This window comes from Phasianus colchicus, chromosome 1 (assembly GCF_987193195.1).
Source record: "Phasianus colchicus chromosome 1, bPhaCol1.hap1.1, whole genome shotgun sequence".
Lineage (NCBI taxonomy): Eukaryota > Metazoa > Chordata > Aves > Galliformes > Phasianidae > Phasianus > Phasianus colchicus.
The window spans coordinates 58,161,145-58,179,345 of record NC_143436.1 but is presented as its reverse complement, the minus strand read 5'-3'; the positions used below and the strand labels follow the sequence as shown (position 1 = coordinate 58,179,345).

At 41.7% G+C, this 18,201-nt stretch overlaps 1 protein-coding gene across 2 annotated transcripts in view; it reads right to left on the bottom strand.

Moving 5' to 3' along the window:
• The window catches only part of CREB3L2 (cAMP responsive element binding protein 3 like 2), a 77,573-nt gene that overhangs the window by 11,920 nt on the left and 47,452 nt on the right, over nucleotides 1-18,201 (bottom strand). The window contains exons 3-8 of one of the 2 annotated variants that reach the window (XM_031589807.2): nucleotides 11,732-11,898; nucleotides 10,273-10,360; nucleotides 8,323-8,504; nucleotides 7,534-7,680; nucleotides 5,787-5,845; nucleotides 4,338-4,406 (exon numbers count right to left, since the gene is read on the bottom strand). In XM_031589807.2, coding sequence (XP_031445667.2) covers nucleotides 4,338-4,406; nucleotides 5,787-5,845; nucleotides 7,534-7,680; nucleotides 8,323-8,504; nucleotides 10,273-10,360; nucleotides 11,732-11,898 — 712 coding nt within the window. The remainder of the gene's footprint in view (nucleotides 1-4,337; nucleotides 4,407-5,786; nucleotides 5,846-7,533; nucleotides 7,681-8,322; nucleotides 8,505-10,272; nucleotides 10,361-11,731; nucleotides 11,899-18,201) is intronic. The other variant, XM_031589808.2, reaches the window with a different exon arrangement.

The window sequence follows — 18,201 nt, the reverse complement described above, 5'->3', positions numbered from 1 at the left end:
TCACCTCCACAGGAGGTGTGAACGTGTTTTCACACTCTTCCCTGCCAAGAGAAGGACCTCATAGGAAAACTGTAAAGTAACTGAAGACTCCTGCTTTCTTTTCCAGCACTCCCAGCAAATCCACTCTGCCCATGATGTCTTACTTTCACGTGTGCATTCACAAAATTCTCTTCAGAAGGACACTTTTCACTACCAGACTAAGGAAGAAGTCAAGGCTTCCCCTTTGCTTCCAGTGATATTTTCAGTCAGCAGAGGAAATCTGTCACCACAGGACCTAGTCACCTAGGGAGGCTTCCTCAATATAGTACTCCTCAAAGCAGTATTTTGAGGAACAAAACTTAACTTTGATTTTAAAAAGAAAAAAAAAACGTTCTCTTCCTGCTTTACACATAAGTTACTCCTCTGCCTGTCCTATAAAGTTAAGGTTTTCATTGAAAAATCACAGTACTCCAGAGCAAAACAAACAAATCCACTAATTTTCTCACTTGAATTACATACATGAAAACCCAGTATTTTTTTTTCATCAGACACTTCAGCATAAGAACATTGTCCTGATGCTTAAAAAACAAGAGTTGCTCCAGGGCTGTATGAAGTGCAAGACATCTCATCATAACTTAAATCCAGATCCTTCTCTTCTTGAAGAAGACTTGTCAAAGTAGACTTATCAACCTCAAATGAAGGAACAGCCATGTAAATGAGTGAGGTCTGGTGGTTTTGGTGCTGATAAACCCTTGTGGGTCAGACTGAAACTCGATTCAGTTTGACTGGGAGTTACAGCAATGGCTTAAGCAGGAGCAGGAGCACTGCAAAAACATCCCAATTATATTTATAAAGCCTTTGAGATACTTGTCAAGAGTGCCCAACTTACTAGTCATTACTTCACCAGAGCAACTCTAGCAGCTACGTGCATGCATTATTCATGTGTTTCAACATTTACACTCTCAATCACATGCTAATTCCTATTTCTACCTATTTCTTCCTACCAAAAGAAAAGTGGCCATCGATATATTTATAAATACAGATTTAATAGAAATGAAAAACAAAGGTACTTCTCACACATCATACACATAATACCTGGTGTTTCAATACTGTCTTTAAGCTCAAATAGCCACTGCTCCCAGCTAGACAACCCTGATGTCATGGAGCACAATCAAAGCCTAGACTAATGGCAGTTTCTGTGAAGTCCCAGTGTCACTAGATGAATGGATCAAGCCTTCTTGGCAAGGGAGACAAGTCAGTTCAAGTCTTGATGCCAGCTTTTTTCACACCCTTCTAAGACAGCAGTGCCCCAAAGCCAATGAGATCCTGACTCACTTGTGACTACAAGACATAACAAACACACATGTAATAATGTGTTCCTGTAGTTTTGAGAAAACTCCTTTGGAAGGAACTTGGATGGGTGTCTTGTAAGAGACTGAGTCACTTAAATTAGGAGAGGAAACATATGCTAGTGTTCTAATACTGAAGAAGCCAAAAACGTTGCAGACACCCACTCACATTAATGAGAATTAAAAACTCCCCTGCATCTTGATCCCCAGACTCCTGCCTTCCTTTTAAGATATATGAAAGGCAAAGAAGATACTTTTGGATGCAATTTTTTTGGACCACATTTGCACCTTTTACATCAAATCTTTTCAGATCCAGAATTTCAGGCTAAGGCAGTCTCTCAGGGAAGGTTCTTCTAAAATTTTTCATACTACTCTTTTAGCAGAAGAAATTGCAGTGCTTCCATGGTTTGGAGCCAGACTTCAAAATATAAGTAGGGTTTCCCTGAAGTCCTAGGTATGTATCTGTGCAAAATTTGTTCTATATATAGAATAGCAACATGCTCTGAAATACTGGTTTCAGATACAGAAGGAAAACTCTGGTGTTTAATAGTTGTATATTTAGGGAATTGCCTGTCAGTTTCTCTCAACTCCAGCCAGACTATAAAAACACAACACTGACTGCACATATATGCGCATAAACTTTTAAGTGAGCAGCTACAGCCCAATTTTCCAACAACATAAAAAAAAAAAACAAAACAGCACAACAACTTTGACTTCATCCACACTGAATGCATGAGCATTTCCATGTGTAATCACAGTGTTATTTTCCTGTTATCTTTTTCAAGTCTTCCGATTTTCGCAAATAAAAAGCAGCTATAATGCTTGTAGATCTACTTTTAAATGAAACCTTAAAAGAAGTCTTCATTTTTTTACTGCATTAAATGCTCAAAGCTGCAGCTGAAGTCAACTGGTTGCAAGCTTTTGGCATATTAAATTAGTTACATGTGTGCGTGACTGTGTGCTAGGAACTTAGAAAAACAAGGTCCTAAGTGTTTAAATTTGGGCATCCAAGAATAAACTGACACTGCACAATCTGACCTTCATTTCTTATGAGCTTTGATCCCTGCCTAAGTACGAGATGGAAGTACCAGTCACAGGATGCTGAAACATTTGCATGGCTTCTGAATGACACATCAAGGCTCTGTACCAATGAGGAAACCAGTCATTTTGAATTCAATGTAGGAAGCAACTGGCGTACATTTAGAAAGGGTCTGGAACCATTCTCTGAACAAGTTAACACAGCCACATACTAAAAAGAGAGAAAGTGGCTCTTTGGGGTGATATCATAAAAGCAAAATAAACCAATCCAAACAAAACCAAAACAAAACACCACAATTTGGTGTTACATAATTCAGGCTTGATGAAAGCAGGAACTTCTACAAATTTTTCAGTACTCAAATTTGCAGCCTTAGCAGTTTTTAGGTACAGTTTGTTACTAAATACCCAAACCAACATCACTGTTGAGATACAAGAATTTTTGTGTGGTCAGGAACAACTGCTTCTCTGCAGGACACTGCAAATCACTATCAGTGTTCTTGCATAGGAAAGTAAACAATGCAACTCATTGCATATGTTCTGAGTATGAGGGATAATATCACACAGACAGCTAAATAATTTTAAAGCAGTGAGCATTAGGGTATTAAGATAATAAAATAACAAAGAAGATGATAAAGGCCTTGCCTGAAAAACTGAAAAATATTAACAGAGCAGTTCTCATGACTGTATCTTCACCTGCTCAAGAGATGTAAAAAGTTGACCAAATTTAGCCAAACTAGGGAGAAAATTTAAGGCTTGAGAACAGGTTTTCCCTGAGTGGTCATTCACAGCTGCACTCTTCCTCATAGCAGCTGGTTTTAGTACCTCCTGGAACAGATTCTGAAAGAGACAACTCTACTCAACACCTACAGAACAACTCTAGCTCTTTTATGTAAAACCCTGCAGGAAGATACAGGAGGGACAGAAATGGATTGGCTCCCTTCAAACAAGCAGCAGATGTCTGTATGCATGAGCAGTGTGTGGGAGACACTCCCTAGCAAATGACAGTGCTAGAGGGTCTCGCTCCATGAAATTAGAGATTGGATCCAGAGATTAGAAACAACACATGCCACTCAATTAGCAATACACTGGCTGCCAGACAACCTTTAGGGCCATTTTTCATGACTGTGAGTCTTATCTATAAAATTCAGCTTTCTCTCACACTTCACTGCTACCAACATGTATAGTGGCAGTATGCAACCATCATTTCAAATGCTTTTAAGCAGAAGGTATTAACAGTGGGCTCATCTAGTACCTACTCATTGGAACTTGTGTTTATTAGAGAACACACTGAGCATAAGCCATGACTAACACTCCACCCTTGGCTAATATCCAATTCAAAGCTCAGCTATAGATAATTTTCTGCTGTACATCTTTTGAAAAAGTTACCACTGAGACACCTCTTTCTTCAGAAATGAAGAAATGAGAAACTGATTATCTTTACAAAGGAGGTTGTATTTCCTAAAATGAAAGATATTAATGGTGTGTCAGATGATCAGAACAGTGTTCAACAATTGCAATGATATCTAGCAGTCCAGAATAAACTAACATTGACTCAGAGCAACTAAGCAACAAAGTTCTCAAAGTGTCACGTTCCAGGTCAAGGCCTCCTGTCAAAGCAGACTTTCACTGACAAAGGACAATTTGGAGAGCTGGGCTGCAGTTTTTTTGTTTGTTATCATTAACTAATCATGTTACCTTGTGCAAAAGAAGAACAGAAAGAAGGGTAGTAAAAGGTAAACACACCACAGGCTAGGGAGACAGTTTAAGAGCCGATATCAAAGCCCCTACGTCTTACATCGCACTGCACAGTCACAATAACAACTCTCCATCATCTTTCTTTGACATTAACCAAATCAGATACAGATATTCTTCACATTTCAAGTGATGTCTTAATTTCTGGATTTTACTTTTTTACTGTCGTGCTCTATTTATTTTTTATTTTATTTTTTTTCTATTCCCTTCATACTGTACCTGTTAGTACTTTCCAGGACTTCAACCTTCTTACGTAGCTCACTGTTTTCGTTTGAACAGTTCTCAACTCTGGAGACAACACAAGGAAAGATTAATAAATGACTGTTTTTTACATTCAAAAACTTGTAAAACAACCCAAATTTACTTTCACAGAGAGCTCTATGATTTTTCCTACATCTAATGAAAAAGTCACACCAACTAAATTCAGTCATAACATTTAATCCTGCTTCATGGTGTTGCTGGCATTGCAATAGATACTACTAGCTATAGAACATCTGCCTATAGTAGTCAACTATACCCCAATAGGTCCAGTTTATTCAGGGTGGTCTGTAACAACTTTTTACTCCTTGAAATAAAAATAAGGAAGACCCTGCTATGACTTTCTCTGTGCATCAGACCACAAGACAGATATGTCACTGAATATGCTCTGATCATATTGTTAGCAATTATTTTGCTCAAGAGTGTTCTACGTGTGCATTTCATTGTTAGGTACCACACTAAATAATTCAACAAATGCCATGCTTCTGAAATCACATCCTTGACTTTCATGTTTATAGAGGCTAATAAGCCAGAAGATTTACTTCCAAGAGAGTACTTCTTTCTTCACTGTCCCAGGAAACCCACCTAAACTAAAGGATATTTTCATATGACCTGCTACACAAGAAGTCAAAATAAAATAAGGGACTCCTATAAGACACATATGACCACTCTGAATAGCTGTGTGAGGAAAAAGGGAAAGGGAAATGCTTTCGTATCTGTACCAATATGCTAGAATTTCACAAGAGTCTAACTCTGAGAAATCAAGGCTCATCCATAAAAAGATTTGAACAAAAGGAAATTACCTCGAGGGTATCACAAAAAATGGTACATGGGTTTTAGCAGATCCCTCTGGTGAAGTGCATAAGAAAAATACCAGAACACTTCTTTCTTACAAGAAAGATTAAACTGTGATATAAATCACTAACTGAGGGGTTGGCCTTTTCTTGCTAAAGGAAGGCAATTGGTCACATGTTCTTTCTATGAGCCCTACTTATTCTCCCAGGAAGTCTTTGCTCACTTACTTCCTATTTCTGTCTACATCTGTACCAGAAGACACTATATTCACCCTAACCCTACTTTTCCATGGGCAATGCCTATCCACTAGACTAGGACATTTGCCCGAGTGGAAGGCTAATAGTAGATAGGTCTTGTCTTCTTTAAGGTTTAAGGTCTTTGCCAGCACATTAGCTATGTGTTGGTGGCAGGCATAGCCACAACATGCACCACCATGTATGCAGCACCTCAGCAAATGTATAAGCAAACTAAAGAAGGGCCTTTTCTCAGTCACAACCACGAGATGGCAGCTGGAACTTTGTGCACAGAACAGTCCCAGAATCAACAGCTGGATCCCTTCCCATTTCAGCAACTAGTGCTATTGGCCCATTTGAAACAGGAAGGGGGCTGGCTTACTTTTTTTCCAGACTGTCCATGTATTCTTTCTTTTTTCTTCTGCTTTCCTGGGCAGAGATCTAAGGAAAAGGGAAGCAAAATAACAAATATTTGAAAAGAAAAAAAAAAAAAAGCAGCAGAGATGAATTAATAAACTAGTAAAAAGGCCTGACATTATTAGATTCAAGCTTCAGTGCTGTTCTCATTCCTATTCTTGGCAAGCAAAGCAATGTCTTGGTCCATTTCCACATCCTGAAGCAAGACAGCTCCTCTCAGTAGTAGAAAAAAGATCACTCGCTGCTCTTACAAAATTAACCTTAAAAAGCAAATCAGATTAATCTGCAGAGAATATCCTAGCACAAATACTAAAAGACAATGCCAAGAGAAAGTCTTGCTTCTGGTCAAAGAAAAACCCACGCATACGTTGGAAAGCAGTTTTGCAGAAAAAGACTTGGGGATTCTGATAGACAATCAGTCAAACATAAATCAGCAATATGCCCCCATAGCAAAGAACATCAACCAGAGCTGAGCTATGTGACAAGAGTGTAGCCAGTAGGTCAAGAGAAGTATATCTTCCCAGCTACTCAGCACCTGCAAGACCACAGCTGAGAACCATGTGAAGTTTGGGACTTGGAAATAAATACTTCGGACATATTGGAGCAAGTCCAGAGGACAGTCTCTGCTACAGTAATTATGCTGGAGCACATGGTGTATCAACAGAGGCAAAGAAATCTGGGTTTGTTCAGATTTAAAAAAGATAAGGAGGGAATCCTATTGCTGTAGCAAAGATTAAGTCAACCTTCTCAGAGGTATACAGCAAAATGACAAGAACATCAAATACAAGTTGCAACAAAGGAAATTCCAATTAAACGATAAGATTGTATTTTATTTTTTATCCAGAAAAGCAGCCTCATATGGATCAGGTTGCCCAGAGAAGCTGGGGACGCATCACTCAAACAACAAAACATGACTGGACAAGCCATTTAGTAACTTGATCTAAGCTTACTCTGCATTCAGAGCAGGGAGTTCGACCAAACGGCCTCTAGCAATTTCCCCCAGTACGAATGTCTCTAATAATGTGCATGATAAAATGATGGAGGAAGTTGCAAGGAAACTTTACAGGTTTTTTTGAAAAAAAAAAAAAAATAGACCACATTTCAATTCAGTGTGGGCAAATTTACACCTCTGTGAGCAAAATCAGTAACAGAATGCATCAGCCTTCAAAGGTGTGCTAATATTCTCCAGAATGAGTTGGCTAAGTCTGAAAAGATGCTTTCCTCCATGAACTCTTTGCCATTTGGGGAGAAAGAGAAGACTTGAAGGGCATTTCAAAGCCTTGTTGTCAACTATTCATTTAGAAGTCGAGGAATTCTGTGATCAGAAGACCAGAGCAAGGAAATACAAAGTCAGACTTTAAAACATGAAATTATGGAAAAGAACACCTTCAACACTATGGAAAGAACACACAAGTCTTTGCCAATTCATAAGGGAAAGGACTGAACAGTTTTTAAAATGGAGCCAGGCAACAGCAACTTGATACCCTGCTTGCTAAATACCCCATTGTTTATGTGTTCAGGTAAATACCTGGACAGACAGGCACTGTCACAGTGTGATGGATGTGTTTAGGAACAAAGAAAAATACTTCGTTAAAAGACATCTTACAGCATTCAGCAGTACTACGGGTCATTGCTACTGAAACACTGCAACATTTTTAAATGAAGGCTGAGTAGGAATTACCCAGCAAAGGTGCTAAATGAACATTATTTACCTTGTTCTTTATTTTTCTGCGGATTTTCTTCAGCACTTTCTCCTCTGCTTTTGTCAGGGGCAGTTTGGTAGGGATTGGGTACCCCTCTGCTATCAGCGTCCTCTTCTCCTCCTCTGTCAGGATGAGTGGACCAGTCCCCTGCAATTTCTGCAAGTGTCATAGAAACGAAGAAATGTAACACAGTGCACACAGCCCCAGAGAAAAGGAACAGAGTCTCTGCACACTAACTCAGCAGTCTCTTTCAACTGGAAGGAATGGAGGGTGAAGACCTTTTACGTAGCTTCCACTTAGAGACTGAGATGCTTTCAGCCCAGCTCTGAACATACTGAGGCCACCAGTAAAGCTTCTTTTGGCTCAAGCAGGGAGACAAATGAGAAACAGTGCTGAAAATCCCTCCCTAAAAATCACCACTTGATTTCCAAGACATAGCAACAAGAAAACAGATGTAGATGTATTAGGGACAAATTAACCCAGTAGGGCTGGGTCCTAATGTAAAACACAATCCAGACTGGAAGAAACCTCATAAATGTGCTCAACCCTGTCTCAGTTAGAGAGGCACACATCATTCCCTGGGGGACCAGGATAGATAAATGAACAAGAATTACTGGATATGCAGTTTTGATCAGAGCCGGGTTCATTCAAAGAACAACAGAAATTAGCAAATGTATGGCAAAAACAGTAATTTAAAAGCAAAAAAAGCAAAACAAACAAAAACACACACACACATTAAAAAAAAAAACACAAAAAAAAACAACTGACAGATGTTAAAAAAAAAACAGCTCAACTTACATGTGGTGCAGTCAGGAGAGGGGAATTGGAGAGTGCTGAAGCTGTGCGTGATGCCACTTTAGCTGCGGCTTGCAGCTGGATTGGGCTTGAAGGAGGGAGAGATCTAGCTGGGCTCTGCCCTCCCTCAGAGTCACTGCCATGACTGCTGGGAGGGGTTGGAGGCAAATGCAGGGGATCAACTGCTGCATGGCAAGAGAGAAATACAACGTAAGGGTTGGAGGTGCTAACATAAGCCTTCACCAGAGCCAATGATACAGTCACCACCCAATTTCCAGGACTCAGACCCTTTGCTAAATGATGGATCAAGCAAATGTGGCAACTTGGAAGATCTTCAGAGCATGCAGGCCTCTAAAGGAGGAATGAAACACAGCAGCTATCTTTAGGTCCAACTGACAAACAAGGCTATGCTCATCTTCTCCAGTCATTTCTGCCTACACTTCCACACCTCCAAAAGCCTTGAGATTTAAGTACAAGCCTCCAGCATAAATACCCTGCTTGAGAAACCACATTAACAGAGAGGGCTCTGAGACAGCATGACTTCTCTCCAAAAACAACAGTCTTTCCCAGCCTTGCTATGGATTTAACACATTGCCAGTACTTTTCAAGACAAGATACTGTTCGTATAATACGTTAAAGAAAAAGAAATTTTATCCCCTAAGGATCTGTTCTGACACAACTGGTTGATAATGACAACCTCTTGACAGTGAAGGCTTTACTGGACCAGGAGCAGCAAAAGAAGCTCTCTCAACATTTTGCTATCCACAGCCATAAGCAAACTTGCACTGCACTGGCAGTCAAGAGAACCTGTGCTACAGCTGGCAAGCTGACCAAATGGGACCGGATCAAGAGAAAGAGCACAATGTCTCACCTACTCAGATTACATGAGCAATTAATTATGGCTGTTTTGGATATCTGTTTTTTGTGTTGTTTTTTTTTTTAAAGGTAAATTTACAGCAATTACAGTTGGAAGACATAGGGCTGGATTCTTCTAGGTTTGACAAATTTGAGTTGAAAAGATCAAGTGGTGGAGGACGAAGGGAGAAAAAGTAACAAAAGCTATTATACACGAGCTCTTTTGGGCTAGCATCTTAACTCTAGCAGTTGCTTACTCTTGTAAGACAGTAAATTCCTTAAGCTCACAAATCAAGCAATTTCATCTACATTTAGGTTAAGAGATAAACTCCCTTTGTCCTACCTGCTAAGCCAGTTGCTGCTAACCCTTCAGCAGTTCTATTTATCTATATAAATGAATTCACTAACAGAATATCGAGCATTCCTAACTGAGATTCAGTTATCTTCTTAAATTTCAGCCAAAATATTTGGCTCTTTCAAACTTTTCTTAGGTCAATAGATTATGTGCCATAAAGCTGTGTTTTACACTAAGTGAAGGGATCATCACTCTTCCTACTGCTTAATTTATATAGTACAAAGGGACCCTGGTGGTTCTCAGACCTGAACTGAAACAAATATACTAAAATCAAATGCTTCTAACTTAATTTCATATAAACTCACATGCTTTCTTTTGCTGCTTAAGGCAAAGAGATTTAAATTAGTGAAGTTTTCTCTTGTACTTATTTTCTATGCCTTGTTAAGTCCCATCTTAGGCTAGAAGAGAAATCTTCTCTTCTAAGATCTCTTCTAACCTAAATAATCTTGTTACGTTAAGGATTCAAGCTCCCTCCAGCAATTGCATAATTGTTAACACGTCACAGACAAAACAGGGATAATTTTTTTTGTGATGAGCAAGACAAAAACAAATTTTAAAAAAATCCACATAAATAGATCAGAAAGATTGGCTTTTTAGCAGCCTTATTCAAATCCTGGAAGGCAACAGCTTCAGCATAAGGATTAACACGGCAAACAAGGAAGCCAAATATTTAATCAGGGTAAAGTACACTCATCGTGCATTCTGGTCATCTCCCTTGCATAGTAGGTAGGTAATTAACAGACCTTCCTTAGAAGAGAGATTCAGAAACTGATCCACTTCATGAGGCTCCAATTTAATCTCTGGAAGAGCTTTCTGGCTCAGTGGTTTCATCTAGAAAAGAGAAATTAAGAGCATGAAAACCCAAAGCACACATCTTCAGATCTTAATTGAAGGATACAAGGATGAATACTCCATAAACAGAGAGATTTCCCTCTCCTACTCTGCTGCAGGCAAAGCTTTAACTGCTTCACACAGTTCTGCTTAGCCAGGCTACAGAAAACGCTGCCCAGCCAGGCTACAGAAAATATTGCCCTGACTAATCCTGCTGTGGCGTTTTTTATTACTGTATTTAGTTAAATAAAAGATTATGTCTCAGAGATGATATCTCAGACTGAAAGCTAGCAAGCAACCTACTCAAATTACTTCTCTTAGCAACAGAGCTGCCACTAGGATCTGCTGGACTACACAGCCAGTTTGAGCAGTCAGCAATGCTCCTGGCAGCAGGGAGAACCCATATGAGATCACTGTCATCTGGGAGTGAGAAGCTGAGCACTGTGTTACTGACCCCAAGTTCGTTTCACCATGCAGAGGAACTGTAATAGAGATGGCTGTGGCTGAATTATGTTTAGAGGACATCTGATTTGCTTGTTGACAAGGCTGGCTCACCAGGATGCCAAGCTGCTGTCCAGTTTGCCTGAATTCTACAATCCCAGGCTTGAGGAAGTTAGTCTGGCACCTCGACATGCTCAATGCATATAGTTCTGATCCCCATCCAAGAGGGAATGTTCATTTTCAACATGGCCTAATTCCACCCGGAGCAATTGCACCCCAGGGACTGAGAACTGTCACAGTACTTCCTCCACTGAGGGGGAACCATCAGCTACTGCCATTCAAACTCTTGAATTCAACCACAGTCAAACAAAACCCTCATGAATGCTCACTGGCTGCTCCAGGTATGGGCAGAAAGGCATCATAAATTGTTCTTACTTCGCAAGTTGGTATGGAAACAGCAGCACCTCAAAGTGTCAGAGCTTGACAGACCTGGCAAAAAGTGATTTAGCAGGCAAAAAGGAAAACTCTTCGGTCATGGGGTCTCATTCTGATTAGGGGAAGACAGAGCAGTGCTAAGGCAAGTCATTATGGACTCCCAGCTTGTTACAGACTCCACAGTACAAATGAGTCACTTCAGCTGTGCCTGGTTCACTTGAGACTGTTTAAATAATTTTTAAAAGCACCAGCTCCAGGCTTTTGTGTTGTCTCTCATAAAAGAAAACTGCTTCCAACCAGTAAGACATAAAGATGCAGATATGAGTTTTGAAACACAAATTCTACAGCAGCAGTGGAATACCAGCAAGCCTCAGAAAACGTTAAAGCAGAGACCTTGGTGAGAAACCTGAATCGACACCTTTGGCACAGAGGAGGCAGTGTTCTAGGAGAATCTGTATCTAATTGCACAGAGGAGAAGAAAAAGCCTGCACGTACCAGGGCATCAGTATGCAGCTCAGCTTGTTCCCCGTCCAGTGACATGGCAGTGACAGAGAGACTGACAGAGGGAGCAAGGCCTGACGTCTCGCACAACGCTGGTTCAGTCTTTATTGCTGCTGGAGTCAGTTCTGAACCCAGACACCAGTCCTCATTTTCCAGGTCACCTGCCAGGGAAGGAAATTGGACACCACATGTTTAGGTCAGGGACAGAGAGACTACAAATGAAAATAATGTCATCCCTCCTCCAGAGAAGAGAAACAAACACAGAAGACATTTCAGTCCATCAACACCACTCTGCCCTTCCTATTCACCTCTCAGTCAATGCAGACAACTGTGCTGTTTCGGGGCTGTAACCTAATGCTAGCCCCAGGATACAGAGGAGCAGTGCAGAAAGACACAGAGCACTAATCACTGCACACTGCCAAAAGCTGTTAGCACCTAGCAGAACAAGATTAAACAAGTGTTGGGTAGAGCAGCCAGGGAGCCATGTCCTACACACCTAACGTTCATTGACTCCATTTTATTCCTTCTTATAGAAGTACTGCTTAGCCAGCCTTCTGCTGCCTGCAGTCATCACATACCTGGAGCGGTGATATTACACTTCTAAGAACAAAGGATTTTTCACTCTTTCAAATTCAAGACTTTTTCCCTAGGGATTCATTTAGTAAGTATAAAAGGGGATAGTGGCTTTGATGATTTCACACGAGAACAGTACCATGGTGATCACACTAATTTCCTCCCCAGAGCGTTTGGGAGACACAGCACAGGATACAGATTTAGACTGGCAGAAACGTGCATTGCATGTTGGCAGAACTGGCTGCAGAGACCAACTTCTGAAAACTTACTGCCATCTTTCACTGAACAAAGCCAAAGGGTTTGCCTTGCACTGTCAAGAACTGGAAGGAGGTTGGTATGGTAAGTTGCTTGCTTTCCCACTTGTATTCTTGGAAGCCACTCTGAAGAGAGATGTAGATATATTTTTGGCAATTGCAGTTCTACCTTCAAGAAATCCCATTCCTAGTGCTAAAGTTCGGTTGTAGAAGGTCTTCTTTCCTCTTGCAGGAGACTATACTCCTCACTGCTGCACCACAGTGCAGTCTGCTGCCATACCTCACCAACAGCTGCAAGGGTCATATCCATAAATCAAGCAGTTGGATTGCAAGGACAAACATACATAAAGGAAAAGGGTGTTGATCTCTCTTTCAAAGCCCTCCCTGCTTTCATAGTCAGTATTTGTTGCATATATGGAATTAAAGCAGCAAACAAGCACGTACACAAAGAGAAGTGCAGTTAGGACACGGCAACACAGTTTTGAACTAACTGGACGCAGCATCAACTGCTGGAGTTTTTCAGGGCACTGTGGCTATGCCACCAACAGTGTGTGAGGCTGATACAAGGCCTTTACACATTGAGCTGGTGGGATGTCACCAGCTGCAGGCAGGTAACAAAAATAAGAGTGGTCTGAGAGCCTCTGTGTTTGTCTCAGCTACTATTAAGACCACACAGGCATTTGGCACACAGGCGCTGGGTGGGGGCTGAGCGACTGCAAGAAGGGAGAAGTATGCACGTGGCCAGTGCTAGTCATTACTTTGTGGTGGACCTCACCTCCACCACTGGCAAGGAAAGAGGTAATTTGAGAAAAGACACACCAAGGAATTAAAACTGAAAATACGTATCCTGTAATCAGATGCTCTGGAACAGCAAGCCAAACTCTGCCAAGAAAGTGAATGGTAAGGCAAGGGCTAAACACTGTACTTAAATTGTTTCAAGTGCTTAGTCCCAAAGCTTTCCAGGAAACACAAAACAATGAAAATAGAAGTATTTATGAAAAGAAAAACAAACCAACAAAACAACAGCAACAAACAAGCAAAAAAAAACAGGTAGCATTAGCATTGTCTAAATATTAACTTGGGAGAGGGGACACTGCTCTTTTTGCACTCTGTCTGCATGTCTCATAAACACAAGGATGTCATTCATAGAATCCCAGACTCACAGAATCAGAAGGCCTGCAAAAGACCTCTAAGATCACCTAGTCCAACCATCCACCAACCTCCAATATTTCCAGACTAAACCATGTTCCATCTAAACATTTCTTGAACACCTCCGGGGATAGTGACTTCACCTCCTCCCAGGGCAGCCCATTCCAATTCTGGAAAAGAAACTGTTCCTAATATCCAACCTGAACCTCCCCAAGCACAACTGTTCCCTCTTGTCCTATCACTAGTTACATGGGAGAAGAGGTTGACCCCCGCCTTGCCACAACCTCCTTTCAGGTTGTAGGGAGTGATGAGGTCTCCCCTGAGCCTCCTCTTCTCCAGACTGAACAAATTCAGTTCTCTCAGCTGCTCCCCACAAGACTTGTGCTCCAGACCCCTCACAGCTCTGTTGCTCTTCTCTGGACACCTTGTAGTGAGGAGCCCAAAACTGAACACAATACTCGAGGTGTGTCCTCAATAGGACTGAGTACAGAGGGATGCTCCTGCTGGCAGCACTATTTCTGATATAAGCCAGGATGCCATCAGCCTTGTTGGCCACCTGGGAACAGTGCTGGCTCACATTCAGCCAAGCATCAACCAACACCCTCAGGTATATTTCTTCCAGCCATTCTGCCCCAAGCCTATACCATTGCCTGGGGTTGCTGTGGCCAAAGCATGGGACCTGGCAATTGGTGACGTTAACTTCATCCCATTGTCCTCAGCCCAGCTACCCAGCCTGTGCAGATCCCTCTGTAGGGGCCTTCCTATCCTCAGGCAGATCCACATTTGCACCCAACTTGATGTCATCTGCAAACTTACTGAGGGTGCACTCAATCCCCTTGTCCAGGTCATCAACAAAGATACTAAATAGGACAGGCCCAAGTACCAACCCCTGGGGAACACCACTCAGGATGGATTGCCAGCTGTATTTAAATGTATTCACCTCCACACCCTTCGTCCAGCCCTTCTGCCAGTTCTTTATCTAGCAAAGAGCGTACCTGTCTAAGCCACAGGCTGTCAGCTTTTCTAGGAGAATGCTGTGGGAGACGGTGTCAAAGGTTTTGCTGAAGTCTAGGTAGACTATGTTGACAGCCTTTCCTTAATCCATCAGGAGGGTCACTTGATCATTGAAGATCAGGCTGGTCAAGCAGGACCTGCCTTTCATGAACCCATGCTGGCTGGGCCTGATTCCCTGGTTGTCCTACACATGCCATGTGATTTCACTCAAGATGATCTGTTCCATAACCTCCTCTGGCACCAAGATCAGGCCGACGGGCCTGTAGTTCCCCAGATCCTCCTTACAAACTTTTTTGTAGATGGGAGTCATACCGAAAAACCTCCAGTCCTCTGGTGGACCAGGAACATTGGTAGACAGCTGAAAGCGGCTTGGCTGTCTCCTCTGCCAGCTCCCTCAGCACCCTCAGGTAGAGTAATAGGTCTCTAACTGTTTCCATCAGAATTGGAGGGGCTTTGTTCTGCTCCCCATACCAAGCTTTCAGGTTAGGGGATAGAGTACCCCAAGGATAACTGATCTGACTTTTAAAGTCAGATGTAAAGAAGCCATTGAGAACCTCAGCCTCTTCCTTATCCTTAGTGCCATTCTGCTGACAGCCATCAGTGGTCGAGGGGTGAGTGGACCCCACCCTATTTGCTGTGTGTGGACCATTCATATAGAACACCAGAGTGGTAGCTTTGCCTGGAAATCCAGAATCCCTTGAGAAATGCAACTTTCAAATGTTTCTTTGGATAACTCCTTCCAAAACCTCCCCAACAGGGTTCTGTGCACTTTCTGCCTCTCTCACCTCCAGTTCAAGCTGCACTGTGGCAGAGCTAGCAGTTGCAAGCTACTTTAGACTCCCTGTGGGAGAGAACATTATGTATAAATGAGAGTTATCAGTGAACCAAGTAATTAGCCCTGCACTTTCTGAGATTTGTGTTACCATGCAGGTGGAAGAAAAGCCTAGCCGTGGGTGCCCGGGGAAACAGGGCACAGCCTCTAAGACTTTGCTTTGTGATATTTATCATCTCTAATCCCTGGATTCATCACAAGGATGTTGGCCATCAGCCCATCACTCTTCTCCCCTGGGACCTAAGCATGCTGCCTGACCTGACCCCCCGCCATCACCACTTAGCTCCGCACTAAATGCTCCAAGTTATTCCAGGCATTATAGCTATTCTGACCAGCTCACGGGTTTTCAGGGATAGCAACACGGTGCATTTAACACTGAGATAACTTTGAAGAACTACATTTATCTGGTCTTTGACATTGCCTTTTAAGTATGGTGACAGCTGTCATTCCAGATGATCAGCTCTCTGAAAAAAAGAGATGGAGCAATGCACTGGTCAGATCCTACCTTCACATCTCCCTCTTCCTGATTTTCCCAAGCCCTTATTACACATTCATTATCACAGTTGGCGTTGTGTAACAAGGCACTTTCTTTTGATGCATTCTTAAATCACCGCTAATCTCTCCTCTGATCTTCAAGGACATTTCCCTCTCTCCTTTCTCCACTTCCTGAGCACAGTTGGTTGACATTACCTGAAAATCATTATTAGTTTATTCCTATAACAACTCCTAAAAGCTTTATCTGCTCTGCCAAGCCCTGATCTAGCAGAACAAAGGAGAAGTCCTTGCCAAAACTCCTTGAGAAAACTGCAAAAAAGCAAGATAAATTTAGGCACATGGAGAAAAACTGAACAGACTACGAAATACTGGTAATAATAAAAGGCATGGTACACCTTTCAAGACATCATTGTTCCTGGTGGAGGTGTCTGAAGAACCATGGCAAAGATTTCATGGAAGGATGAGAACAAGCATAAAGTTGCACGTGAAATGTCCAAATGAAAGGGCAATGGAGGCTGGCTCAAGAGATGCACCAGTAGAGAAAGGAGGTCTTCTCAAAACCTAGTGAGACATGCTGTGGAAACAGTAGATGACTGGGGTCTAGAAACTGAAGGTAAGTACTCATCATTATATCCAACATGATCCAGGAGGCACAAGTGAACTACTGAGACAGAGACCAAAACAATAGACTGAGAAAATGCCCTTCTAGGTGGATATCAATAAAGCAACAGTATACTACCAAGTTGAGACTTGGTAGTATACATATACATATGCTGCATGTCATTCAGGGATAAGAAAAGAAAGCTTGAGCAAGAGATTTAGCTAGTTGAATGGCTAGGAAAAGCTACATCCTAAAGATTGTCACTTTGGTCGTTAAAGATCTCTTCCCATGCCTGAAAATCCTGACAGCAAAGTTCACTGCTGGGCAAATGATCCTGGCTTCTAGGCTCTGCTTGCCAGCCAATACTCCCTATGAACCTCAGAGCTCTGTCATGCAATGACTCCAGATGAGAACCATTTCAGCAAGTCCATGGTTACCGAGCATTTGGCACATGAAATCTGTCACTTAAGCAGTCCATAGTTTACAAAATCCCAGATCCTATGTGCAGTGCTCAAGCACTGTTTAATTGCATGCACAGAGTCTGTAAACTGAACATCACAGTTTGCAAAGCACCCTGGTATTAAGAAACATCTATGAAGGTTTATTTCAGTGTATTATTGTATATGACATAAATCTAAAAATGGCAATGTCTTGATGTGATTCAAAGCTTTCTCTTTAGAACCTGTGCCTTACCCAACACATAGAGTGCACAGCACTCCCTCGACTGAGAAGCTCTACCATGTTTTGTTATTCTCATTGCTTCCTAATGCACAGTATCATTTCTCCTTTTTCAAATGCAATTCAAATTCAGTTCCCACAGAGCTGTTTAATTCCCTCCTAGGGCACAATCAAAATACTTCACCAACCTGAATTAATTTCCACGGTGGTCCTGAAAATTCAAGTGAGCCATGCAGAGATTAAGGCCACAAAGTACCTAGTAATTTAAAATGACCATCTGGAGACAATGGCAATTGGATTTTTCAGGTGATTTAGAACCACTATTGTACTTCACTTTTAATCAAAACACAGTATGCACTGAGTTCAGGTACAGCTATGAGCATCCAGTACTTCTGCAACTTTATCTTCAGTTTCAAATCAAGCATCCAAAAAATCCAACTCATCACAGCAATCAAGTGTTTGTGGCACTTGAAACTATCATTTCCCATGTCCAAAAACAAAATTATATTTCTTTAGAAAGCTTTCGTGTGCCGCTTTTGTCATTAGCCTGTCTCACTTTTCCTGTAGACTCATTTAGCATTTTCCACATTCTTTTAAAACAAACAAAATCCAAAATCAAAACAAGGTAGGAACCTTACAACATGCCAAAGCAAGTTCAGTCAGTGACACAAAAAACTTTAAGTATGACCCTTCCTTTCCCTGCTGTACTCATCATGTGTCCTGCTTGGTCCCAGGTACAAGACTGGCAACACGTAAGAAAATGTGTATGCAGTAAAGCAGGAGAGGATGCTCAAAATAAGATGTATTCCCCTCTGTGCTGAAAGTATAAGCACTGCACATGGTGAATATTTACACAGACTGCCCACGT